Source organism: Oncorhynchus tshawytscha, linkage group LG20 (assembly GCF_018296145.1).
Source record: "Oncorhynchus tshawytscha isolate Ot180627B linkage group LG20, Otsh_v2.0, whole genome shotgun sequence".
NCBI classification, from domain to species: domain Eukaryota; kingdom Metazoa; phylum Chordata; class Actinopteri; order Salmoniformes; family Salmonidae; genus Oncorhynchus; species Oncorhynchus tshawytscha.
In genome coordinates, this window is record NC_056448.1 from 18,379,403 (window position 1) to 18,406,190 (window position 26,788).

The 26,788-nt window shown below is 43.0% G+C and overlaps 1 protein-coding gene across 3 annotated transcripts; it reads left to right on the plus strand.

Moving 5' to 3' along the window:
• Positions 1–4,286: 4,286 nt before the first annotated feature.
• On the plus strand, positions 4,287–25,426 carry LOC112219351 (glutamine synthetase). 3 transcript variants are annotated; one of them, XM_024380518.2, is made up of 7 exons: positions 4,287–4,458; positions 10,803–10,986; positions 22,596–22,757; positions 22,931–23,077; positions 23,269–23,396; positions 23,503–23,702; positions 23,807–25,426. In XM_024380518.2, exons 1-7 carry the CDS (start codon positions 4,447–4,449, stop codon positions 24,114–24,116), a joined length of 1,143 nt encoding a protein of 380 aa, XP_024236286.1. In that variant the 5' UTR covers positions 4,287–4,446; the 3' UTR covers positions 24,117–25,426. The 3 variants fall into 3 exon arrangements, with proteins under 3 accessions (XP_024236286.1, XP_024236287.1, XP_024236288.1); XM_024380519.2 differs by lacking the exon at positions 4,287–4,458 and adding an exon at positions 5,479–5,597; XM_024380520.2 differs by lacking the exon at positions 4,287–4,458 and adding an exon at positions 5,485–5,562.
• Positions 25,427–26,788: the final 1,362 nt, after the last annotated feature.

Here is a 26,788-nt window from a genome sequence, read left to right on the forward strand (position 1 = left end):
CTTGGTACTTCATATTACCAAACCATTACCTCATCCAATGGCATATATCAATTGTCAATTCTAGATACTCCCATCTCAAATACACCCCCTCCTGGACAAGATCAGAAAAGACAGTGAGCCTCTTAGGTCATATACTAGATCAAGATAAGGGCAACCTCAGAGGGGACATAGAATAGTTACAGACACATTCCCATAAGAAGACAAGCCTCCATTCTGTCCTCCTCCCCTTCTGATATTCTTCATAGCATCACATGTTTTAACAGATATATTGACATATGAAGACAAGCCTGACCTCTCCCCTCTCTGGGCCCCTAGTGACTAAGCCCTGGGAAAAGAGAGGAAAATGCAACTGCCAACAGTATTATCCAAAAGAAAACATCCTAATGACAAATATCTCACATAAGCATTATTATGTAAATAAAACATCTTATTTATCAATGTTACCTAACTAATTCTGATTCATCCCCAACATATGTTACAATCCTTGATGTCTCTCTGGAAAGCAACCCTTGCCCTAATTTCGTCTACCTTGTTATCTAGAGACTGGACATTAGCAATAAATGTTCTCTGACGCTGTGGGTGGAGTGAGCGCCTCCGAAGTCTGACCTGAAGACCGCTCTGTCTACCTCTCCTCTAGCGGCGTGGTTTTGGGTCAGCCTCTGGAATCAGCTCAAATGTCCTGGGTACAGTCGTTCGGACAAAGGATCCACTTGGGAAAGTCGTATTCCTGGTCGTAGTGCTGGTAAGTTGACGCCGCTCTGATATCTAATAGTTCTTCCCGGCTGTATGTAATAACACTTACGATTTTCTGGGCTAACAATGTAAGAAAAAAAACATTTAAAAAAATAAATAAATACTACAAAGTTTCCTAAGGACTAGAAGCGAGGCAGCCCTCTCTGTCGGCGCCATTTCGTCACATATACTATGTTACGTCTAGTCAATGAGACCAGGCTGGGACAACAGTACAACATGAGGAAATGTCTGTGAAAGTGTGGAAAGGCTGAATATTACTTTATTTTCCACTGTTTGTGTATTTACGTATCTGTTAATCTAGATTTTGTTAGTCATATTTGATCATGTTATTTGGTGTTTGCATTCCAAATCAGATGTTTTTCCCCTTTAGTATCTGTTTTTCAGACCACACCTCAAAAATAATGCTATAGAGTCTTTCAGATGCATCCAGGAATTTTAAGTGTCCTTTTTGTTCATACACTTCATTATTTTGCTCTGAGCACAGGTGGCAGCTGAGGGGAAAACGGCTTATAATAATGTCCGGAACAGAGCAAATGGAATGTATTTGATACCATTCCACCTATTCCACTCCAGTCATTACCATGAGCCAGTTTTTACCCCCAAGTTATAAGACTCCTGTTATTCCCCCCCTCTCTACTCTTTCTCTCTCTCTTCTCTCTACTCTCGATCTACTTTCTCTCTCTACTCTCTCTCACTACTCTTTCTCTCTCGCTACTCTTTCTTTCTTTCTCTCTCTACTCTTTCTTTCTCTCTCTTCTCTCTCTCTCTCCTCTTTCTTTCTCTCCTCTCTCTCTACTCTTTCTCTCCCTCTACTTGTTCTCTCTCTCTACTTGTTCTCTCTCTACTTGTTCTCTCTCTACTTGTTCTCTCTCTACCCCCCAACCCCTCTTTTACGCAGCTGCTACTCTCTGTTTATCTTATATGCATACATACACTTTAACGATACATTCATGTACATAGTCCCTAAATGGCCCGACCAACCAGTGCTCCCGCACATTGGCTAACCGGGCTACCTGCATTGTGTCCCACCACCCGCCAACCCCTCTTTTTACGCTTCTGCTACTCTCTATTCATCATATATGCATAGTCACTTCAAAGATACCTACATGTACATACTACCTCAATAAGCCTGACTAACAGGTGTCTTTATATAACCTTGCTACTCTTTTTTCAAATGTCTTTTTACTGTTGTTTTATTTCTTTACTTACCTACACACACACACATATTTTTTTCCGCACCATTGGTTAGAGCCTGTAAGTAAGCATTTCACTGTAAGGTCTACCTACACCGGTTGTATTCGGCGCACGTGACAAATAAACTTTGATTTGATCTGATTCCCCCCAATTAGGTGCCACCAACCTCCTATGTCTCAGAGAAAATGAAGAAATGTTTGTCATGGCCATGTTCACACTAATGTACAGTAAAGACCACCATGTGTGTCTACTGTGGATGTGGCTTTAATCAAATATAACTGAAAAAACAACCACAAATCAAATCAAATCAAATCAAATCAAATCAAATTTTATTTGTCACATACACATGGTTAGCAGATGTTAATGCGAGTGTAGCGAAATGCTTGTGCTTCTAGTTCCGACAATGCAGTAATAACGAGCAAGTAATCTAACTAACAATTCCAAAAAAAAACTACTGTCTTATACACAGTGTAAGGGGATAAAGAATATGTACATAAGGATATATGAATGAGTGATGGTACAGAGCAGCATAGGCAAGATACAGTAGATGATATCGAGTACAGTATATACATATGAGATAAGTATGTAAACCAAGTGGCATAGTTAAAGTGGCTAGTGATACATGTATTACATAAGGATGCAGTCGATGATATAGAGTACAGTATCAACGTATGCATATGAGATGAACAATGTAGGGTAAGTAACATTATATAAGGTAGCATTGTTTAAAGTGGCTAGTGATATATTTACATAATTTCCCATCAATTCCCATGATTAAAGTGGCTGGAGTAGAGTCAGTGTCATTGACAGTGTGTTGGCAGTAGCCACTCAATGTTAGTGGTGGCTGTTTAACAGTCTGATGGCCTTGAGATAGAAGCTGTTTTTCAGTCTCTCGGTCCCAGCTTTGATGCACCTGTACTGACCTCGCCTTCTGGATGACAGCGGGGTGAACAGGCAGTGGCTCGGGTGGTTGATGTCCTTGATGATCTTTATGGCCTTCCTGTAGCATCGGGTGGTGTAGGTGTCCTGGAGGGCAGGTAGTTTGCCCCCGGTGATGCGTTGTGCAGACCTCACTACCCTCTGGAGAGCCTTACGGTTGAGGGCGGTGCAGTTGCCATACCAGGCGGTGATACAGCCCGCCAGGATGCTCTCGATTGTGCATCTGTAGAAGTTTGTGAGTGCTTTTGGTGACAAGCCGAATTTCTTCAGCCTCCTGAGGTTGAAGAGGCGCTGCTGCGCCTTCCTCACGATGCTGTCTGTGTGAGTGGACCAATTCAGTTTGTCTGTGATGTGTATGCCGAGGAACTTAAAACTTGCTACCCTCTCCACTACTGTTCCATCGATGTGGATGGGGGTGTTCCCTCTGCTGTTTCCTGAAGTCCACAATCATCTCCTTAGTTTTGTTGACGTTGAGTGTGAGGTTATTTTCCTGACACCACACTCCGAGGGCCCTCACCTCCTCCCTGTAGGCCGTCTCGTCGTTGTTGGTAATCAAGCCTACCACTGTTGTGTCGTCCGCAAACTTGATGATTGAGTTGGAGGCGTGCATGGCCACGCAGTCGTGGGTGAACAGGGAGTACAGGAGGGGGGCTCAGAACGCACCCTTGTGGGGCCCCAGTGTTGAGGATCAGCGGGGAGGAGATGTTGTTGCCTACCCTCACCACCTGGGGGCGGCCCGTCAGGAAGTCCAGTACCCAGTTGCACAGGGCGGGGTCGAGACCCAGGGTCTCGAGCTTGATGACGAGCTTGGAGGGTACTATGGTGTTGAATGCCGAGCTGTAGTCGATGAACAGCATTCTCACATAGGTATTCCTCTTGTCCAGATGGGTTAGGGCAGTGTGCAGTGTGGTTGAGATTGCATCGTCTGTGGACCTATTTGGGCGGTAAGCAAATTGGAGTGGGTCAAGGGTGTCAGGTAGCCACACCAGGTAACCACACCAGGTTTGTGGGCTCATGGTAATGACTGGGGCGGAATCAGTGAAATGGCTTGCAAAACAGCATTCCTTTGTGTGAAACACATTGCATTTATTCGGCATCTTTTTTTAAATAAGATGTTTGAATTCGGTGGCTTCATACTTACCTTTCAAAAGATGATTCCTAAAGTTTATGCTTACATAGTGTCTCTCCCAATCTCATTATGCCTGGAATATTATCTGATTATACACAAGAGACACCTGATCTCTCCCTTCAGTAGTTGTTGACTCTGTCAGCATACATGTGCTTTGGGCATTGTGCCTCATCAGCATGGAAACAGACTCCGAAATACCCACCCCTTCTGTCCTTTGGCCAGCCCCCAATGTCAGAGCAGTAGTCAGTGTCATTAGAAAACTGCGTCCGTATTAGAAAAGCCAGCCTAGTGGAAAGTAGGTACGTTTAACAAGGAGCCATCCTTCTCCCTACTGGCCCGTGTTGTGTAATTGTGTGCTCCTGTGCACTGAGCTGCATACAAGGCCTGGTTCAACAAACAGCCGTAGTTCTCTCTCAGCAGATGGCCTGCCTATGAGGGCACAGGTGGGTGCTCATGTTTATTTCTCGTGGGAGGGAAGATTTTGGCTGCCTCAGTTGTACTGGTCCAATGTCAATGTTTGTCTAAATCTGGTTGTATGTTTTATGAGGGGTTTTCATGTTCATTTAGTGATTCATAATGTATAATCTCAAGAATTGAAACTGAATTTAAGAAATGTATGATAGTGTTTGCACATAGAAACACATTGTGGAATTTGAGTGGGTCAGTGCTTATGCATGTTTTAAGCCCTTTTTTGCACATATTGTGACACTGAACAGTATATTTACATCACAAGCAGTGATGGCAACTTTTACTTCACTACATTCCTAAAGAAAATAATGTACTTTTTACTCCGTACATTTTCCCTGACACCCAAAAGTACTCGTTACATTTTGACAGGAAAATTGTCCAATTCACACACTTATCAAGATAACATCCCTGCTCATCCATACTACCTCTGATCTGGAGGACTCACTAAACATAAATGCTTTGTTTGTAAATGATGTCTGAGTGTTGGAGTGTGCCCCTGGCTTACCGTCAATTTAAAAAAACAAGAAAATTGTGCTGTTTTGCTTAATATAAGACATTTTAAATTATTTATATTTTTACTTTCAATACTTAAGTACATTTTAGAAATTCCATTTACTTTTGATACTTACATATATTTAAAACCAAATACTTTTAGACTTTTACTCAACTAGTATTTTACAAAGTGACTTTCACTAGAGTCATTTTATGGTATCTTTACTTTTACTCAAGTATGACAATTTAGTACTTTTTCCACCACTGATCACAAGACACTATATTTATATTACAAGGCTTACAAAATTGAATCATGGTTAAATAAACTAGTCAAAGCCTGATGTAGATTAAAGAAACCTTTTTAGAGACAAGTTTAACAACATGTCATTATTTCTAGGAAAGACACTGAGCTTCAAAGAAGGTAAACTGGATGATTGATAGGTCAGATGTCAGTGATGAGACTACGTCACAATAAGCGCATTTACATAACCTGTGAAAAACCCTAAACCGGTTTAACTGTCTCAGTCGACTTGGATGATCTAAGGCTGAGAGGAAAAGAGAGGAAGAGAGACCAGAGCACTGCTTCGGTAAAATCAATTCTCCTTACTTCACCCATAAAACAGTAAGTAAAGATGTTTCTCTATAATAACTTTGGAAGTACAGATGATGTCATAGAAAGTGAAACTCCTACGACATACTGCAGTTAGTTTCACAATGGGTGGCAAGGAATAAATTAGTCCTAAATATTTCAAAAACTAAAAGCAATTGTATTTGGGACAAATCATTCACTAAACCTAAAACCTCAACTAAATCCTGTAATAAATAATGTTGAAATTGAGCAAGTTGAGGTGACTAAACTGCTTGTGAGTAACCCTGGATTGTAAACTGTCATGGTCAAAACATGTTGATACAACAGTAGCTAAAATGGGGAGAAGTCTGTCTATAATAAAGCACTGTTCTGCCTTTTTAACAACACTATCAACAAGGCAGGTCCTACAGGCTCTAGTTTCGTCGCACCTGGACTACTGTTGAGTCGTGTGGTCAGGTGCCACACAGAGGGACCTCTGAAAATTACAATTGCACACAACATTAATGATATGCATGTAAGTCGCTCATGGCTCAAAGTGGAAGAGAGATTGACTTCATCATTACTAGTTTTTGTAAGACATGCTTAATGCACCGAGGTGTCTGCATAAACTACTAGCACACAGCTTGGACACCCATTCATTACCCCACAAGACATGCCAGCAAAGGTCTCTTCACCATCCCCAAGTTCTGGAGTTTTGTTTTTGCATCTTTTACTTTCGGTTTTGTACAGCTTCAAACAGCTGAATGTACAATATTTTTGGTTATTGAAAATATATTTCACAGCGGTTAAAATTTTACAATCATTCAATATACAATGACTGCTTGTTTTGCCACATAAACTGACATTAGGTGAATGAAGCGTTTGTGTTTAGTGAGACCGCCAGATCAGAGGCAGTGTGGATGACCAGGGATGTACTCTTGATAAGTGTGTCAATTGGACCATTTTCCTGTCCTGCTAAGCCTTCAAAAAAGACTTTTAGGTGTCAGAGAAAATGTATGGAGTGAAATGTACATTATTTTCTTTGTGAATGTAGTGAAGTAGAAGTAAACAAACATTGCAAACAGCAAGATGGATGCTTATAAAAAACTTTGTCCATCTGTTTCAAACAGCAAGATGGATGCTTATCAAATCAAATCAAATTTATTTATATAGCCCTTCGTACATCAGCTGATATCTCAAAGTGCTGTACAGAAACCCAGCCTAAAACCCCAAACAGCAAGCAATGCAGGTGTAGAAGCACGGTGGCTAGGAAAAACTACCTAGAAAGGCCAAAACCTAGGAAGAAACCTAGAGAGGAACCAGGCTATGTGGGGTGGCCAGTCCTCTTCTGGCTGTGCCGGGTGGAGATTATAACAGAACATGGCCAAGATGTTCAAATGTTCATAAATGGCCAGCATGGCCAATAATAATAAGGCAGAACAGTTGCTTATAAAAACTTTGTCCATCTGTTTCAAACACACGATACCATCTTAACGGGATAGTTTACTCAGAATAGAAACATGATTTTCCACCTACCGTGGCTATACTTGAAGGAAGTTTTGGGATATTACATTTCCTTTCAACACTTAATAGCCATATTTTGTTACTGTTAGCATTCTCAGTAACACTTAACATGAAACTGTTCTTGTGCCTGTGTAATAAAACTGTAACTACTTTTGGAGCAACATTGTAGTAGCATGTCACATAATACTTTAGTAATTGTATTTTAAATACATAGGAATGAGCTGAGAGTTTAACTACTGTACACAAGAGGAATAGTGACTGTTCCTTATTCCACTTGTGTAATAACTTCATAAGAACTTGATGTTCAAGAAACAGAAACAATGACGCCTGGGGAAGGAACCAAAGGGAGTGGCACATATAGGGCAGGTAAATAAGGAGGTGATGGTGTCCAGGTGAGTGTCATAATGCGCTGATGCATGTAACGATGGTAACAGGTGTGTGCCATAACGAGCAGCCTGGTGACCTAGAGCCCGGAGAGGGAGCACACGTGATAGTACCCCCTCCCAGATGCGCGGCACCAGCCGCAGGATGCCGACCAAGATGACGATCCCGGGGATCAGGAGCAGACCGGTCACCTCTGCTAAGGCGCAGGCACCTGTCGATCCAGCTGAGGCACGGGCGCATGGCGACCTAGAGGCCGGAGAGCATACGTGACAGTACCCCCTCCCCGGCGCGTTCGCCTCCAGCCGCAGGACACCAACAACAAGGACGATCCCAAGGATCAGGTGCGGACCAATCGTCTCTGCTAGGGCGCAGAAACCTGATGAACCGGCTGAGGTGTGAGAGCCTGATGACACCTTCCTGGTTGCCTACGTCAAGGCACGGGAACCTGTTCACCCTGCTGAGGCATGGGAGCCTGTTGATCCCGCTGAGGCATGGGATCCAATCAATCCCGCTGAGGGAGGGGAACCCTTCGAACCCGCCGAGGCATGGGAATCCGACAAACCGGCTGAGACCTCCCTGGTAGCTCCGGTTCTGACACCCGAACCCGACATCACCTCCAAATCAAAAACCAAAAAACGCTCCCTGATGCTTCCCTTTGGTGAGGCGTCACTCTGTAATGTATGCGTTGGGAGTCGGGTAGCAAGTTCAGGGAGTGAATCATTTAATAATAAATAAAAACAATACAAAACAAGAACAACGCACAGACAAGAAACAGAAACAATGACGTCTGGGGAAGGAACCAAAGGAAGTGACAAACTCAGCAAAAAAAGAAACGTCCTCTCATTGTCAACTGCGTTTTTTTTTCTTCAGCAAACTTAACATTTGTAAATATTTGTATGAACCTAACAAGATTCAACAACTGAGACAAACTGAACAAGTTCCACAGACATGTGACTAACTGAAATGGAATAATGTGTCCCTGAACAAAGGGAGGGTCAAAATCAAAAAGTAACAATCAGTATCTGGTGTGGCCACCAGCTGCATTAAGTACTGCAGTGCATCTCCTCCTCATGGACTGCACCAGATTTTCCAGTTCTTGCTGTGAGACGTTACCCTACTCTTCCACCAAGGCACCTGCAAGTTCCTGGACATTTCTGGGGGGAATGGCCCTAGACCTCATCCTCCGATCTGACAGGTCCCAGACGTGCTCAATGGGATTGAGATCCGGGCTCTTCGCTGGCCATGGCAGAACACGGACATTCCTGTCTTGAAGGAAATCACGCACAGAACGAGCAGTATGGCTGGTGGCATTGTCATGCTGGAGGGTCATGTCAGGATGAGCCTGCAGGAAGGGTACCACAAGAGGGAGGAGGATGTCTTCCCTGTAACGCACAGCGTTGAGATTGCCTGCAATGACAACAAGCCCAGTCCGATGATGCTGTGACACACCCTCCCAGACCATGATGGACCCTCCACCTCCAAATCGATCCAGCTCCAGAGTACAGGCCTCGGTGTAGTGCTCATTCCTTCGACGATAAACGCAAACCTGACCATCACCCCTGGTGAGACAAAACCGCGACTCGTCAGTGAAGAGCACTTTTTGCCAGTCCTGTCTGGTCCAGCGATGGTGGGTTTGTGCCCATAGGCGACGTTGTTGCCGGTGGTGTCTGGTGAAGACCTGCCTTACAACAGGCCTACAAGCCCTCAGATCCAGCCTCTCTCAGCCTATTGTGGACAGTCTAAGCACTGATGGAGGCATTGTGTGTTCCTGGTGTAACTCGGGCAGTTGTGATTGCCATCCTATACCAGTTCTGCAGGTGTGATGTTCAGATGTACTGATCCTGTGCAGGTGCTGTTACACGTGGTCTACCACTGCGAGGACAATCAGCCATCCGTCCTGTCTCCCTGTAGCACTGTCTTAGGTGTCTCACAGTACGGACATTGCAATTCATTGCCCTGACCACATCTGCAGTCCTTATGCCTCCTTGCAGCATGCCTAAGGCACATTCATGCAGATGAGCAGGGACCCTGGGTATCTTTCTTTTGGTGTTTTTTTAGAGTCAGTAAAAAGGCCTCTTTAGTGTTCTAAGTTTTCATAACTGTGACCTTAATTACCTACAGTCTGTAAGCTGTTAGTGTCTTAATGACCGTTCCACAGGTGCATGTTCATGAATTGTTTATGCATGAGAAACAGCGTTTAAACCCTTTACAGTGAAGATCTGTGAAGTTAATTGGATTTTTACGGATTATCTTTGAAAGACAGAGTCCTGAAAAAGGGATGTTTCTTTTTTTGCTGAGTTGATATAGGGCAGGTAATCAAGGGGGTGATGGAGTCCAGGAGAGTGTCATAATGTGCTGATGCGTGTAAGGATGGTGACAGGTGTGTGCCATAACGAGCGGCCTGGTGACCTAGAGGCCGGAGAGGGAGCACACGTGACAGCTATAGGCTGTATTAAGATTCATATCTACGAGCCCTCCAAACCATGTGCTTTTGATCGTATATATTTAGACTAATTCAACAAACTGTTATAGTTGTTGGTTCTTCATCAAATAGTTGGCAGCCATCAAATAAATATTTGTTTATTTTCAAATAATGTGCATATATTCACATACCTTCAAATATTATTTAGTTTTCTGACAGGTATACTTTAAAATGTTATTTGTTTTTCTGAGACCTGTATTTGAATATCAAATAAAATAGTTGCCTTTTAGTTTCAATTCTATATAAACTATATTCGACTACCTCTAAGTTGCTATTTTCAAATAAACAAAATACAATTATCTTCTGGCCAGGTCTGAATGTGTGCACATCCAGTGAAACTTACCAGGTGTCAGGTAGAGCAAATAGTTCAATGCAAGAAAAATAAACCCACAAATACGGTTGTGTGCTCCCAATATGATTTGTTAAAGTGACTTTTGATGAAGACCCATTGACAAAACATTATTGTTCTAATAAAACATTTAAATGTTTTATGCTTTTACCTTTTGTATACTGTACTGGTATGTCTATCCATCATGGCATTCAGATGACTTCAGATTGCATTTAGGCTTTCCTTGTTTGATTTTGCCCCCCCCCGTGTAAGTATCAGAAATCCACCAGGCTTTGGGTGGATCAAAGCATTTGTCAGACTAAAGGATTGGAATGAAAATACATTTTGTAAAATAGAAATGTGTTCATGAGGACAAGTGAATGGAATGGTACATGAACAGCAAAACAAATCATGATCTTGTTCAACACTTCCTGATGACACCAGCTGATGAAAAACTATGAGGAATTACCTGTTGAACTATGTGTCACTATACAGCATGTGTTCTGAGTGTCTGTTTCTCTGTTTTTTTTTACCCCCTTAGACTCTACACTTAGCCATGGCATCTGTGTCAGTCAGCTCTCGTCTAAACAAGGCCATCCATCAGCACTACATGTCCCTTCCACAGGGGGACCTGTGTCAGGTCACCTACATCTGGATCGATGGCTCCGGGGAGGGGCTGAGGAACAAGACTCGCACCCTGGACAGAGAGCCACAGGGAATAGAGGGTAACACATTGAATCAAATGTATTTGTCAAAATAATAACAAGAGGAATAAATACACAATGAGTATAGATAACTTGGCTATATAAATAGGGTAAGTACCAAGTCAATGTGCAGGGGTACAAGGTAATTGAGTTAGATATTTGTATTCATTTATCCCTTATTTTACCAGGTAAATTGACTGAGAAGACATTCTCATTTACAGCAACAACCTGGGGAATAGTTACATGGGAGAGGAGGAATGAGCCAATTGTAAGCTGGGGATGATTGGATGACTGTGATGGTATGAAGGCCAGATTGGAAATTAGCCGGGACACCAGGTTTAACACCCCTACTCTTACAATAAGTGCCATGGGATCTTTAGTGACCACAGAGAGTCTGGACACCTGTTTAACATCCGATCTGAAAGACAGCACCCTACACAGGGCAATGTCCCCAATCACTGCCCTGGGGATTTGGGATATTTTTTTTAGACCAGAGGAAAGGGGGCCTCCTACTGGCCCTCCAACACCACTTCCAGTAGCATCCGGACTCCCATCCAGGGACCAACCCTGCTTAGCTTTAGAAGAATACCAGTAGTGGGATGTGGGGTGGTATGCTGCTGGCAATGTATATATAGGTAGGAATAAAGTTAATAGGCAACAGGATAGAAGATAAACAGTAGCAACAGCGTACAGTATGTGACTAGTCAAAAGATTGCAAAAAGCGTCAATGCAGATAGTCCGGGAAGCCATTGACCATTTTTAAGGCCTTCCTCTGACACAGCCTGGTATATACAGTACATGGCCAAAAGTAAATGGACACCTGCTCGTCGCACATCTCATTCCAAAATCATTGGCATTAATATGGAGTTGGTTCCCCTTTTACTTTTATAACAGTCTCCACTCTTCTGGGAAGGATTTCCACTAGATGTTGGAACATTGCTGCAGGGACTTGCTTCCATTCAGCCATGAGAGCATTAGTTAGGTCAGGCCCTGATGTTGGGCAAGTAGGCCAACCTCCTAGTCGGCGTTCCAATTCACCCCAAAGGTGTTCGGGTCAAGGCTCTGTGCAGGCCAGTCAAGTTCTTCCACACCAATCTCAGCAACTATTTCTGTATGGACCTCTGTGCATGGGGGCATTGTTATGCTGAAACAGGAAATGACCTTCCCCAAACTGTTTCCACAAAGTTGGAAGCACAAAATCCTCTAGAATATCGTTGTATGCTGTAGCGTTAAGATTCTCCTTCACTGGAACTAGCCCGAACCATGATAAACAGCCCCAGACCATTATTTGTCCTCCACCAAACTTTACAGTTGGCAGAATGCATTCAGGCAGGTAGCGTTCTCCTGCACCCGCCAAACCCAGATTTGGCCGTTGGACTGCCAGATGGTGAAGCGTGATTCATCACTCCAGAGAATGGGTTTCCACTGCTCCAGAGTCCAATTGTGCATGGTGATCTTAGGCTTCTGTGTGGCTGCTCGGACATGGAAACCCATTTCATGAAGATCCCAACGAACAGTTCTTCTGATGACGTTGCTTCCAGAGGCAGTTTGGAACCGTTAGTGAGTGTTGCAAACGAGGACAGGCAATTTTTACGTGTTATGTGCTTCAGCACTCAGCGGTCCCGTTCTGTGAGTTTGTGTGAACTACCACTTCACGGTTGAGCCGTTGTTGCTCCTAGACGTTTCCACTTCACAATAAGAGCACTTACAGTTGACCGGGGAAGCTCTAGCAGGGCAGAAATTTCACAAAATGACTTGTTGGAAAGGCGGCATCCTATAAAGGTACACCATTGAAAATCAATGAGCTCTTCAGTAAGGCCATTCTACTGCCAATGTTTGTCTTTGTAGATTGCATGGCTGTGTGCTCAATTGTATACACCTGTCAGCAAAGGGTGTGGCTGAAATAGCCGAATCCACTCATTTGAAGGCGTGTCCACATACTTTTGTATATATAGTATAGGTCCTGGATGGCAGGGAGCTTGGCCCCTGTGATGTATTGGGCCTTACACACTACCCTCTGTAGCACCTTGAGGTCGCATGCCAAGCAATTGCTATACCAAGCGGTGATGCAGCCATTCAAGATGCACTCAATGATACAGCTGTAGAACATTTTGAGGATCTGAGGGCCCATGCCAAATCTTTTCAGCCTCTTGAGGGGGAAGAGGCTTTGTTGTGCGTTCTTCACAACTGTGTTGGTGTGTGTGGACAATCATAATTCCTTAGTGATGTGGACACCGAGAAACTTGAAGCTCGTGACCCCCTCCACTACAGCCCTGTCGATGTGGATGGGGGCATACTCGGCCCTTCGTTGCTTGTAGTCCACGATCAGTTCCTTTGTCTTCATCACGTTGAAGGAGAGGTTGTTGTCCTGGCACCACAATGCCAGGTCACTGACCTCCTCCCTATAGGCTGTCTCCTCATCGTTGGTGATTAGGCCAACCACTGTTGTGTCATCAGCAAACTTAATGATGGTGTTGTAGTCATGCGCTGCCAGGCAGTCATGGGGGAACAGGGAGTACAGGAGGGGACTAAGCACGCACCCCTGAGGGGCCCCTGTGCTGAGTGTCAGCGTGGTGGCTGTGTTGTTGCCCCTGACCACTTGGGGTGGCCCATCAGGAAGTCCAAAATCCAGTTGTAGAGGAAGGTGTACAGTCCCAGGGTCCTGAGCCTAGTGATGAGCTTGGAGGTCGCAATGGTGTTGAACGCTGAGCTATAGTCATTGAACATCATTCTCACATAGGTGTTCCTCTTGTCCAGGTGGGAGAGGGCAGTGTGGAGTGCAATAGAGATTTCTGCATCCGTGGCTCTGTTGGGATGGTATGCAAATTGGAGTGGGTCCAGGGTTTCTGGGATGATGCTGTTGATGTGAGCCATGGCCAGCCTTTCAAAGCATTTCATGGCTACAGATGTGAGTGATACAGGGCAATAGTCATTTAGACAGGTTACCTTATCGTTCTTGGCCATAGGGACTATGGTGGTCTTCTTGAAACATGTAGGTATTGCAGACTGGGCCAGGGAGAGGTTGAAAATGTCAGTGAAGACACTTGCCAGCTGGTCAGCGCATGCTCTGTGTATGCGTCCTGGTAATCCGTCTGGCACGTCCTTGTGAGTGTTAACCTGTTTAAAGATCTCAAACCTCATTCACATTACAAATAAGCATGTTGCGCCAGATATCATGCATTTCAACGGGGACGACCACAATGGAGTGAAAAAGCAACTCAACTCCTTGCGGTTGAAGGCTGCATACTTTGACTTTCTTCAAACTTTGCGTCGTCTTCCGTTCAGCCAGAGTCAATCAAAGAACACGAAGTTACCAAACAGAAGTAGATGAAAATATTCGGTTTTCAGTGATGGCTTTATGGAATAGCTAGCAACTTGTAAACAATTACCCATTCCCTCTGTCTGTTAAGCCAACTATATTATATGAATGTTGCCTACCGTTTAAGTTTATTGTGATGGTAATGACATTTGTTTTTTATCATAATTTTCAGGTAGAGGGCGCTAGCTACAATGGTATCTTCAACCTCGCATAGCTTTCAGCTGCAAGCTAGATTGACATGCTATAAAGTTAGAGAAACAAGTTGAGGAAAAAGTTGCTTAACAAAACATGTTTTATTATCACCTGAGACAGTATATGTATCCTGTCTTGAATGAAAATGTCATATTTTGCAATCTCCGAAAATAAATGTGTTCTCTGACGAGGCAGGTTCTTCTCCATCTTGCAATACAAACACTACACTTGTCCATTCAGTAGTGGGACAAGACTCTGTGAAGATGACTTATGGTGTAACGAAATACGTCACAATGTAAACTGGGGCATTACTCACATCGGTTACGGAGAGTGAGATTACACAGTCGTCCGGAACTGCTGATGCTCTCATGCATGGTTCAGAGTTGCTTGCCTCAAAGCTTCAAGATTAATGTCCAGCTCTAGCCTTTAGCTCAGTGCAGATATCGATGGCTTCTGGTTGGGATATGTACGGTGCCTTGCAAAAGTATTAATCTCCCTTGGCGTTTTTCCAATTTTGTTGCATTACAACCTGTTATTTAAACTGATTTTGACTTAGATTTCATGTAATTGACATACAGAAAATCGTCCAAATTGGTGAAGTGAAATGACAAAAATAACTTGTTTCAAAAAAAAACAAAAAAAAAAAAAAAAGGAAAACAGAAAAGTGGTGCGTGCATATGTATTCACCCCTTTTGCTATGAAGCCCCTAAATAAGATCTGGTGCAACCAATTACCTTCAGAAGTCACATAATTAGTTAAATAAAGTCCACCTGTGTGCAATATAATTGTCACATGTTCTGTCACATGATATCAGTATATATACACCTGTTCTGAAAGGCCCCGAGTCTGCAACACCACCAAGCGGCACCATGAAGACCAAGGAGCTCGCCAAACAGGTCAGGGACAAAGTTGTGGAGAAGTACTTTTAAAGTTAATATCTCGTATCTTACTCCGCTATATTAGGCTTCCCTGCAATTTCTAGAATATATTTCAGTATTGTTTTTTTAATTGGTTGGGTTTTCCTGTTCGCATAGAATTACCGTATATTTCACAAAGACAAAACCCATTTAATATCCTCGCTGTATATCAACCAGTTTTCATGAGGACTATTTAGGTATGTCTTTTGAATTTGATCTATGGCTAATACTACGTTAATTAACCATTTAAGTTATCCTATTTGTACAAAATCCCTGTCCTATCTCACAACACCTATTCAAATCCGGCTTTAACAAACCTTGCAGGCCGTCACAAAGGTGACCAGATCTATTAAGCTAGTTTTATTTCATGGTAGTGCACATGTACCTCAGGTCATTGCGGACCTGCACAATTAGTTAACTATCGACGTACACAAAAGTGACGCTTGGTGATATCTTAAATCATTCCCCCAAATTCGTGAATAAAGATTACTGACCTTGTCTTGAAGACTGGGAAAAGCAATGTAGGTTGGATCTTGTCACCAACTCTGTCGTGTACCAGTTCACCACTGGCCTGAAATAAACCCTCAATTCAGAGGTCAGGTCTTTGTCTTACGGATCCTGGATCCGCCCGTGCATGGTTTTCAGCAGTTCCTTGGGACGACAGAGGTAGGTATTGAGATCTGGCTCGAAGGACCAATTGATAAGAGAATTATGTTCTCCAGGTACATAACCCAATTTAATTATATTACTCTCAGTCTGCAAACCAGAATGTGTAAGATCCTGGTCGAATGAAACAGACGGAGGCCCAGCTAAAATAGTCAAAAAGGTTTATTCACGGGAACATTCTAAAGTCAAGAATACAAAACAATTAATTTTATACTGACTTCTCATGCACACACGCACACACATACACACAAACAGACGCACACAATGTCCTGCTACGCACACACTGTCTGTCTCTCTACCCAGCCGACAGAGATCAGTGACCTTGTCCTTGAGACGTACTTCCTGTACTCTCCCAAACCTCTAGTCAGGTCGGCACCAAGCTCAGACAGTCTGTTTAAAATACCATAAAGACATATTGTTTTACCCTAATTCTGGCGAGAACTACACATTTATTGCTTATGATTTTATAAATTCTATTCAATTCCATACAATTATATGTTTCAGGGGGGAATATTCTAATCATTCAATTAACAGATAATTCTCAACTAACAGTTATGAAAAAATATCAGAAACTTTGAACATCCCACGGAGCACCATTAAATCCATTATTAAAAAAGGGAAAGAACCTGGCACCACAACAAACCTGCCAAGAGAGGGCCACCCACCAAAACTCATGGACCAGGCAAGGAGGGCATTAATCAGAGAAGCAACAGAGAGACCAACGATAACCCTGGAGGAGCTGCAAAGCTCCACAGCGGAGATTGAAGTATCTGTCCATAGTACCACTTTAAGCCGTACACTCCACAGAGCTGGGCTTTATGGAAGAGTGTCCAGAAAAAAAGCCATTGCTTAATGAAAAAAATAAACACGTTTGGTGTTCACCAAAAGGCATGTGGGAGACTCCCCAAACATATCAAACAGGTACTCTGGTCAGATGAGACTAAAATTGAGCTTTTCGGCTATCAAGGAAAACACTATGCCTGTAGAAAAACCAACATCTCTCATCACCCCGAGAACATAATCCCCACAGTGAAGCATGTGGTGACCACATCATGCTGTGGTGACGTTTTTCATAGGCAGGGACTGGGAAACTGGTCAGAATTTAAGGAATGATGGTTGGTGCTAAATACAGGGAAATTCTTGATGGAAACCTGTTTCTGGAGTAGAGACAGTGTCATTGACAGTGTGTGGTTTAAGGCAGTCTTGGAATGGCCACTCAATGTTAGTGGTGGCTGTTTAACAGTCTGATGGCCTTGAGATAGAAGCTGTTTTTTGCAGTCAAAAATCCCAGTGGCTAGGTCCCAGCTTTGATGACATACCTGAGGCTGACCTCGCCTTCTGGATGACTTTGGGGGGTGAACAGGCAGTGGCTCGGGTGGTTGATGTCCTTGATGATCTTTATGGCCTTCCTTGTAAGCATCGGGTGGTTAATTTGCCACAATGTAAATGTCCCAAGTGTTTTGTGTTCCTGGAGGGCAGGTAAGAACTGTTGCCCCTCGGTGATGGCCGACAAGAAATTGGATAATATACAGACCTCACTACCCTCTGGGGAGCCTTACGGTTGAGGGCGGTGCAACAGCTAATGCCATACCAGGCGGTGATTTTGCCCGCCAGGATGCCTCATGATAAGCTGCATCTGTAGAAGTTTGTCTATATTTTTCATAGTGCTTTTGGTGACAAGCACACTCAACAAGCTGTTCTTTAGCCTCCTGAGGTTGAAATGCAGAGCGCTGCTGCAAAGAACCATTACTCATTTTAAGCGGTAAATTATGTCCTGTTAACTGTGTACCTATTGTGGACCAATTCAGTTTGTCTGTGATGTGTATGCCAGAAGAACAGAACTTAAAATGAAAGACTTCTTTGCTACCCTCTCCACTACTGTTCCATCGATGTGCTCCCGATTGGGGGGCTGTTCCCTCTGCTGTTTCCTGAAGTACTCTGTTCATCATATATGCATAGTCACATTTACCATACCTACATGTACATACTACCCCAATCAGCCTGACTAACCGGTGTCTGTATGTAGCCTCGCTACTTTTTATAGCCTGTCTTTTTACTGTTTTATTTCTTTACTTACCTATTGTTCACCTAATACCTTTTTTGCACTATTGGTTAGAGCCTGTAAGCATTTCACTGCAAAGTCTACACCTGTTGTATTCGGGCACGTGACAAATAAACTTTGATTTTTGGGGGGGGTGCTGTGGTCGTTTTAGACTATGAAAAATACAGAGAAGAGATTCAATTCAGTAATTAACGTTTCTATAGAACTGATCCCACACTGGTGCTCCAAAGGGATATTAACTCAAATCTGGAGCATGCCACATTAAACAACCTTATCTCACAGCCTGAATATGACTACCTTTGCTGCATATGTGCCATACATGCCTGTACATTTAGCTTGAATTACATAAAACACAACAAGGCAATTATCCAAGCAGCCCAGTGGTCGCAGGAATAGTGCAAACATTGCCATCAACTACAGATTTTACAAACAAGATCTCACCAATAACGGGATTAACAGAAGACTGTATTTATCTCACATTAGATGTCGAGTCTGCACACCAGCATTCTCCACACGAGGGGATGGCAGCTCTAGCTCACAACTAGTCGATCGCCAAAAATGTCTGTAAAAAAACAACGATAAAGCCTTCTGTTCCTTTTTTTTATTAGTCTCGGGCTGTTGATGGTAGGTGCAGCCAATTCAGCTGCCCTGCGCGCCGGGTAGGCAAACTGTTGCCATTTCATGTGTCTGAAGGTACAAACTCTTGCTTCCGGTGGGCCTGGAGAGGAAATCAAGTGCACTACCACACCGCTGGCCAGTCAGATTACTCAAATGACCGAGTCTGCAGCAATGTAGCAGGCATAAAAGAAAGCTACGGCAAAATGTATACTGTGAGATTTCAAAACGTTTCAAACAATGACTAGAGGGAGACTGTCAACGAATACAGCAAAGAGCTGCTGTTTGTATGAGTCCGTTAATGTTTAAATTCTTACTCAGCACTGTCAACACTTTGTATGCAACACTTTTATAAACCATAAAATGCGTGTTCTTTCTATTTCCCCTCAGCACTACAACAAGCAGTGCAGCAGTAATGAATGAGTAGGAAAGTGTATCTATAGGCTTGCGTTGTTGTTATTATTACCGGCTTGGTTTATTTTTTAATATCAAGGGATATTTCATTTTTTCTGTTCATAGGAGTAACAACATGAATTTTTGCACAAGGCAGAAATAATCCGGTGAGACTCGAGTGTCCCTTTTTTTTATCAGTGTCTGCATCTGAGACTGACGATCAGATGCAGACACCATCAGCCCAGTAAAATAAAAAGCAAATTATTTAAATGTATTCTCACTCAGCTGTGCCTCACAAGTAATACAACAATGGTTCAATTACCGGTGTGATCATATAGCCTACCTCAAATGTCCCGAACAACAATGCATTGGCTGGTAAATTCAAGCAAAGCCAGTATGCGTGATAATGTATTGGGCCTATAGCTTACTGCACAAACATCATTGCTACAGTACTGTTTTTAATTGGTTAATGTTGCATAGGCTTACATTTTTAAAAATCATGTTAATAAAAAAAAATCATCGTGGTAGATCTCGGCATACATTTTGACTCAAAGTGATCTTGACTCAGAAAAGATTGGTGACCACTGCTCCAGAGCTAAAGAACACTCAGTAATGTTCACCACCACATATACTTTGAGCTCCCGCAAAGTGGGCGACGCTGTCAAGAAACACTGGCATGATTAATCCTCGGACCCAGTTTTGTCAGCTGAATTTAAGAACTCACCACTTATTGTATCTAGGAGAGGTCGAAATTTACGTGACAAGTTGGTCTATGCCAACTGCCAGCCACAAAAGAAAATGAGCCAGGCTCTTTTACGCCCTCTTCTGAATGGTAGCTATAAATGCAGAGGCAGCACAGTGCAACAATATGATGATGTGTGAATATTTTGGCCACCCACATGCAGGAAAACGGTTCCAAATAAATGACATTATTACATGCTCCTCCACCCATGTTATCTACATGATTAAATGTCCATGTGGGTTGTGTTAAATAGGAACAACCTGTCGCTCTCACAGAGAATTAGTGAACATAAGTTAAATCAGGAGAAACGACAGGGATTATTATCCTGTTGCAGTACATTTTAATGACCAAAAACATGACATTTCTACATTTAGATTTTATGGTATAGAGAAAGTTAAGATATCAGACAGAGGGGATATAAATAATACTCTGAGCAATACACCCTCTAGACATTATTCCCAAAATGTCTTAATGATGAAATGTCCATGAATGTTATGTCATAAATGTGAACATTAACTAATGCCTTGTAGTTAAAACCACTTCAGCCTACTCAGACGTTTGTACTTGATAGGTACTTGATAGGTTGATGTCCTCATTTTGGTTTTACAGACATGTTTCATATGTTTTATGTCAATACTTTATTAGAATATTTCTGAAATGCACATTGTTATATTGGGTAACACATTCGATGCACTGAACACTCACAAAAGCTCTGACGAAGGCCTTCAGGCCTATGAGTAAAAGCTTAATAAAGAACAGTGATACTAGCAAGAGCAGTGCGGGATTCTGTTATTCAATGCTATTCAATTGTTACCATGCACCTTCAACAAAGATAGCTCAGATGTGCCTTTTGAATGCAGGGAAACTGAAATCCGTCTTACCCCATTTTTACCAGCATGTCACCTGTGCACAGAAACACATACAAGCACACCCTCGCCCTCCATTTGGAAAATCTGACCATAACTCTATCCTCCTGATTCCTTCTTACAAACATCGACAACGTCGTCCCCACAGTGACCATATATGTACAGTGGCATGCAAAAGTATTCACCCCCTTGGCATTTTTCCTATTTTGTTGCCTTACAACCTGGAATTAAAATAGATGTTTGGGGGGTTTGAATAATTTGATTTACACAACATGCCTACCACTTTGAAAATGCCAAAAAGTAACTTTTGTGAAACAAGCAAGAAATAAGACAAAAAAACAGAACTTGAGTGTGCATAACTATTCCCCCCCAAAATAAAAAGTCAATACTTTGTAGAGCTGCTGTTTGCAGCAATTACAGTTGCAAGTATCTTGGGTTATGTCTCTATAAGCTTGGCCTATCTAGCCACTGGGACTTTTCCCCATTCTTCAAGGCAAAACTGCTCCAGCTCCTTCAAGTTGGATGGGTTCCACTGGTGTACAGCAATCATTAAGTCATACCACAGATTCACAATTGGATTGACTTCTGGGCTTTGACAAGGCCATTCCAAGACATTTAAATGTTTCCCCTTAAACCACTCAAGTGTGGCTTCAGCAGAATGCTTAGGGTCATTGTCCTACTGGAAGGTGAACCTCCGTCCTAGTCTCAAATCTCTGGTAGACTGAAACCGTTTTCCCTCAGAATATCCCTATATTTAGCCCAATCCATCATTCCTTCAATTGTGACCAGTTTCCCCGTCTCTGCCTATGAAAAACATCCCCACAGCATGATGCTGCCACCACCATGCTTCACTGTGGGGATGGTGTTCTCGTGGTGATGAAAGGTGTTGGGTTTGCACCAGACATAGCATTTTTCTTGATAGCCGAAAAGCTCAATTTTAGTCTCATCTGACCAGAGTACCTTCTTCCATATGTTTGGGGAGTCTCCCACATGCCTTTTGGCGAACACCAAACGTGTTTGCTTAATTTTTCTTTTAGCAATGGCTTTTTTTCTGGACACTCTTCCATAAAGCCCAGCTCTGTGGAGTGTATGGCTTAAAGTGGTCCTATGGACAGATACTCCAATCTCTGCTGTGGAGCTTTGCAGCTCCTCCAGGGTTATCTTTGGTCTCTTTGTTGCCTCTCTGATTAATGCCCTCCTTGCCATGTCTGTGAGTTTTGGTGGGCGGCCCTCTCTTGGCAGGTTTGTTGTGGTGCCATGTTTTTTCCATTTTTTAATAATGGATTTAATGGTGCTCTGTGGGATGTTCAACGTTTCTGATATTTTTTTATAACATGATACCATGATCTGTACTTCTCCACAACTTTGTTCCTGACCTGTTTGGAGAGCTCCTTGGTTCTTCATGATGCTGTTTGATTGGTGGTGCCTCTTTCTTAGTGGTGTTGCAGATTCTGGGGCCTTTCAGAACAGGTGTATATATACTGAGATCATGTGACACTTAGATTGCACACAGGTGGACTTTATTTAACTAATTATGTGACTTCTGAAGGTAATTGGTTGCACCAGATCTCATTTAGGGGCTTCATAGCAAAGGGGGCGAATACATATGCACCCACCCCTTTTCCATTTTTTTTTCTCCCCCAAAAACTTTTTGCAAAATATTTTTCTTTTTCATTTCACTCCACCAATTTGGACGATGTCCACTACATGAAATCCAAATAAAAAAATATTTAAATAACAGGTTGTAATGCAACAAAATAGGAAAAACGGGGAAAAAGGGGGATGAATACTTTTGCAAGGCACTATATATCTAGGACATTATATTCCATGATGTTAATGTTGGTATTGCTATTGCCAGATATTCCAGAGTGGAACTTTGATGGCTCCAGCACCTACCAGGCCGAGGGATCCAACAGTGACATGTTCCTGATCCCAGTGGCGATGTTTAGGGACCCTTTTACACTGGAATCCAACAAACTGGTTTTGTGTGAGGTCCTGAAGTACAACCGCTTGCCTGCAGGTAATTGTAAACATAGCAAGAGAGACTTTTCTTACTTCAGTTGACAGACACGGAGACCAAATGGTTTTGGTCTATGATTGAAGCTGCTGTCTATCTAATTGACTGCTTTGACTGTCTCCTATTCCTATCAGTCAAACTAACCCTGCAATATACACCTTTTCCCTCCTGTACAGAGAGTAACCTGCGGTCAGGTTGTAAGAAAGTGATGGAGGAAGTGAAGCACTATATCCCCTGGTTTGGAATGGAGCAGGAGTATACTCTCCTGGGGATGGATGGTCGCCCCTATGGCTGGCCCCAAAATGGTTTCCCAGGACCCCAAGGTGACTGACCCTACTATATTTTACCATGTGTCCTTTTGTAATGTAAATGGTCTTAAGCAATTGGAAAAGCACTATATATATGAAATATATCTCTATATTTCTAGAAGTCCTACTACATAAGTCCTAATGTTATCAAATAGGCCTTTGATTTTGATCTCATCTAACTCTCTCTTTTTCTATTTCTCTCTCAGGTCCATACTACTGTGGGGTTGGTGCAGACAACGCCTATGGAAGAGACATTATGGAGTGTCACTACAAGGCATGTCTCTATTCTGGAGTCAAAATTTGTGGCACCAATGCTGAGGTCATGCCATCTCAGGTAAACATTTACCTTTTGCTACAATGCTGTATGACAAGTCTTTCCGGAAGGTTCTACAGATTGCTATATCATATTTCCTAACTCTCCTTTTATCTCCCTCTCTCAGTTTGAATTCCAGGTGGGTCTGTGTGAGGGGATAGAGATGGGAGACCACCTATGGATGGCACGTTTCCTGTTGCACCGTGTGTGTGAGGACTTTGGAGTTGTAGCCACTCTGGACCCCAAACCAATGAAGGGGAACTGGAACGGGGCGGGCTGCCATACCAACGTTAGCACAAAGGAGATGAGGGAAGAAGGGGGGCTGCAGTGAGTATGACTGCAAAAACATTATTGCACTGTAAGTAAGGTTCTGTGAGGCTGTGTAACTACAACATTTAGTCCAACACCTAAACTCTCCCCTCTTCTAACAGACATATTGAGCAGGCCATTGAGAAGCTGAGCAAGCGCCATTCCCAGCACATATGTGTGTACGACCCTCACGGAGGCCAGGACAACATCAGACGCCTCACAGGCTTACATGAAACCTCCAGCATCCATGACTTCTGTTTTGGTGTGGCCAACCGCGGGGCCAGCATCCGGATCCCACGCCAGGTGGCCCAGGAGGGGAAGGGATACTTTGAAGACCGCCGGCCCTCCGCCAACTGTGACCCGTATGCCGTGACTGGTGCCATCGCAAGAACCTGCCTGCTCGGGATGGAGGAGGAAGAGGAGAGTACATGAGAGAGTGACCAGACTCATAAACACATATAATCCTGTATTTGGTGGAAACTGTCCCTTAGATTTGGCATGATTGTGCGATAGAACTATATTGTAACCAAATAAATCTATACTTAAGACTACTGGTCGGGGGCCTCCTGAGTGGCGCAGCGGACTAAGGCTCTGCATCGCAGTGCTAGAGGCATCACTACAGATGCGGGTTCGATCCCAGGCTGTATCACAACCGGCCGTGATCAGGAATCCCATAGAGCAGCGCACAATTGTCCCAGCATTGTTAGGCTGGGGGGGCTTTACTTGGCACATTGCTTTATATTGAATACTACTCGTTGGATGCTTTAAAGTTTCATTACTTGAATGCAGGTTGAATGTTAATTATATTTTTCAGTCTTTGGTAATTGCAGCTGGTCCAATGGGCATATTATTCAGTTTGTTTAATGTTTATTGTTTGAAGTTGAGATTGAATAAAATGAAGCTGAATTGAATACAAACCACATGTTCTTTAAAATCACTACTAGATGGAATCCCAATGCAAGTTTTAATTGTCCCCCTTCATACTGGACATGAATGACAATGAAATGAGTATTTCCCACGAGCTAACCTTTTACTGTAAATTATTTGAATATATTGACAACACATGACAACCAGTCAAATAAGACTGTAAATGCATTGAATTAAGTTAGCTAATTCATTACCAACAATTCAGCAAGAGGAGGCCTGCTCACTGTCATCTGCCATGTCTCTCCATACTTTCCTTCTGTCCTATGTTGACACCCTGGCTCAACCTTAGCACCCTAGCCTTAACCGTAGTTTCATGTTTACTCCATTGCTCAGCCTTAACCCTAGCTTCATGTCCACACACCCTGGCTCAACCGTAGCACCCTAACCTTAACCGTAGTTTCATGTTTACTCCATTGCTCAGCCTTAACCCTAGCTTCATGTCCACACACCCTGGCACAACCTAACCCTAGCTTCATGTCTACACCCTTGTTTCAACCCTTACCATAGACATAACCCCAACTCTAACCCTGCTGTCTATATATTAGTGTAAACACTGTCTGTGCTGAATAACATAGCTGAATCTGGGACCAATTTAACAACCGTCATCATGCAGACCATGACGTAAAAAGAAAAACTGCGTCATGAGACCATGATGTAAAAACGAAAACTGAACTGACTTCCATAAAACTGATATTTGATGGAAAACATTCTACTGCAGTAAAAAGTTGTTACTTGTTACTGCAGTAAAAAGTGCAGTTATTATATTGCTGTAGTATTGCAGTCAAAGTGCAATAAACAGTTATGTCACACCCTGATCTGTTTCACTTGTCTTTGTGCTTGTCTCCACCCCCCTCCAGGTGTCGCCCATCTTCCCCATTATCCCCCGTGTACTTATACCTGTGTTTTCTGTGTTGCCAGTTTGTCTTGTTTGTTCAAGCTCACCAGCGGTTGTTCCTGTCTTTTCCCAGACCCTCTTTTTCTTGTCCTCCTGGTTTTTGACCCTTGCCTGTCCTGACCCTGTACCCGCCTGCCTGCTGTCCTGTACCTTTGCTCCACCTCTGCCTGACCTGACCCTGACCGTCCTGTACCTTTGCTCCACCTCTGCCTGACCTGACCCTGAGCCTGCCTGCCGTCCTGTACCTTTGCTCCACCTCTGCCTGATCTGACCCTTCGCCTGCCTGTCGTCCTGTACCGTGGCCTCTGCTCTGGATTATTGACCTGCCGTTTGCCTGCCCCTGTGGTTACAATAAACATGGTTACTTCACACAGTCTGCACTTGTGTTTTACCTTGATTCCTGATAAGTGATGTTACTACTGTACTGCTACTGCAGTACAACTGTACATTAAATGCATATAAAATTATCAGAAATGTGAAATTCAATAATGACTTTATTCAAAAAATCCCAAGGTCAATTGTAATGACATAAATTAATAAAACAAACTCTTTGCATTACTTTAAATAACTCATTAAGACTAAGCCAAGAGAAAAGCAGTGTGTGCGCGCGCATACATGAGAGAATTACGGCCTCTGCTTCAAATCCTTGATTTCATTAACGATAGGACACAGCAGGTCAAGGTGGTACAGTGGATTTCAGACAAGTGCACCACTAGCGTAGGATCTGTGCACTTTCTCGACTGTTGTACACATTGTACACTAATGACTTTAAAACCCTACCCTGGTAGATACCTGATCAAGTTTGCAGACGACACAGCACTGGTCAGTCTGTTCCAGGGTAACGAGGAGGAGCATGTGCCAGTCTTGGAGGACTTTTTCATGTGGTGTGACGACTCTCACTTAGTGCTCAATACAACAACAACCAAAAAGATACACATCGATTTTAGGAAAAATGTAACACCTTCCCCACCGACTGTTAAGGGACAAGACAGATGTAGTAGAGCAGTTTAAATAGTTATGTGTTGTACTTGACCGCAAGCTACAATGGGAAAAGTGTACTAAGCAGATTTGTACTTCTAAGGAAACTCAGCTATTTTAATGTTGATCGTGTTCTATTGTCCCTGTTTCACAAGCCATTTATTGAAAGTATCTTAACATATTAACATAATTTGCTGGTACGGAAATACTAGTGTCTCTCAGAGAAATATGTTAGCTCTGCTAGTAAGGTGCTAGGGGTCAAGCAGACAGGTCTGGATGTCATTTATGATATAAGAGCCTTCAT

Bases quoted from the DNA above. Each gene is read 5' to 3' on its own strand.
- LOC112219351 (XM_024380518.2), top strand. The intron at 10,987-22,595 runs GTAACACATTGA...TGCTATTGCCAG, and splicing joins AGAGCCACAGGGAATAGAGG to ATATTCCAGAGTGGAACTTT. The intron at 23,703-23,806 runs GTGAGTATGACT...CTCTTCTAACAG, and splicing joins AGGGAAGAAGGGGGGCTGCA to ACATATTGAGCAGGCCATTG.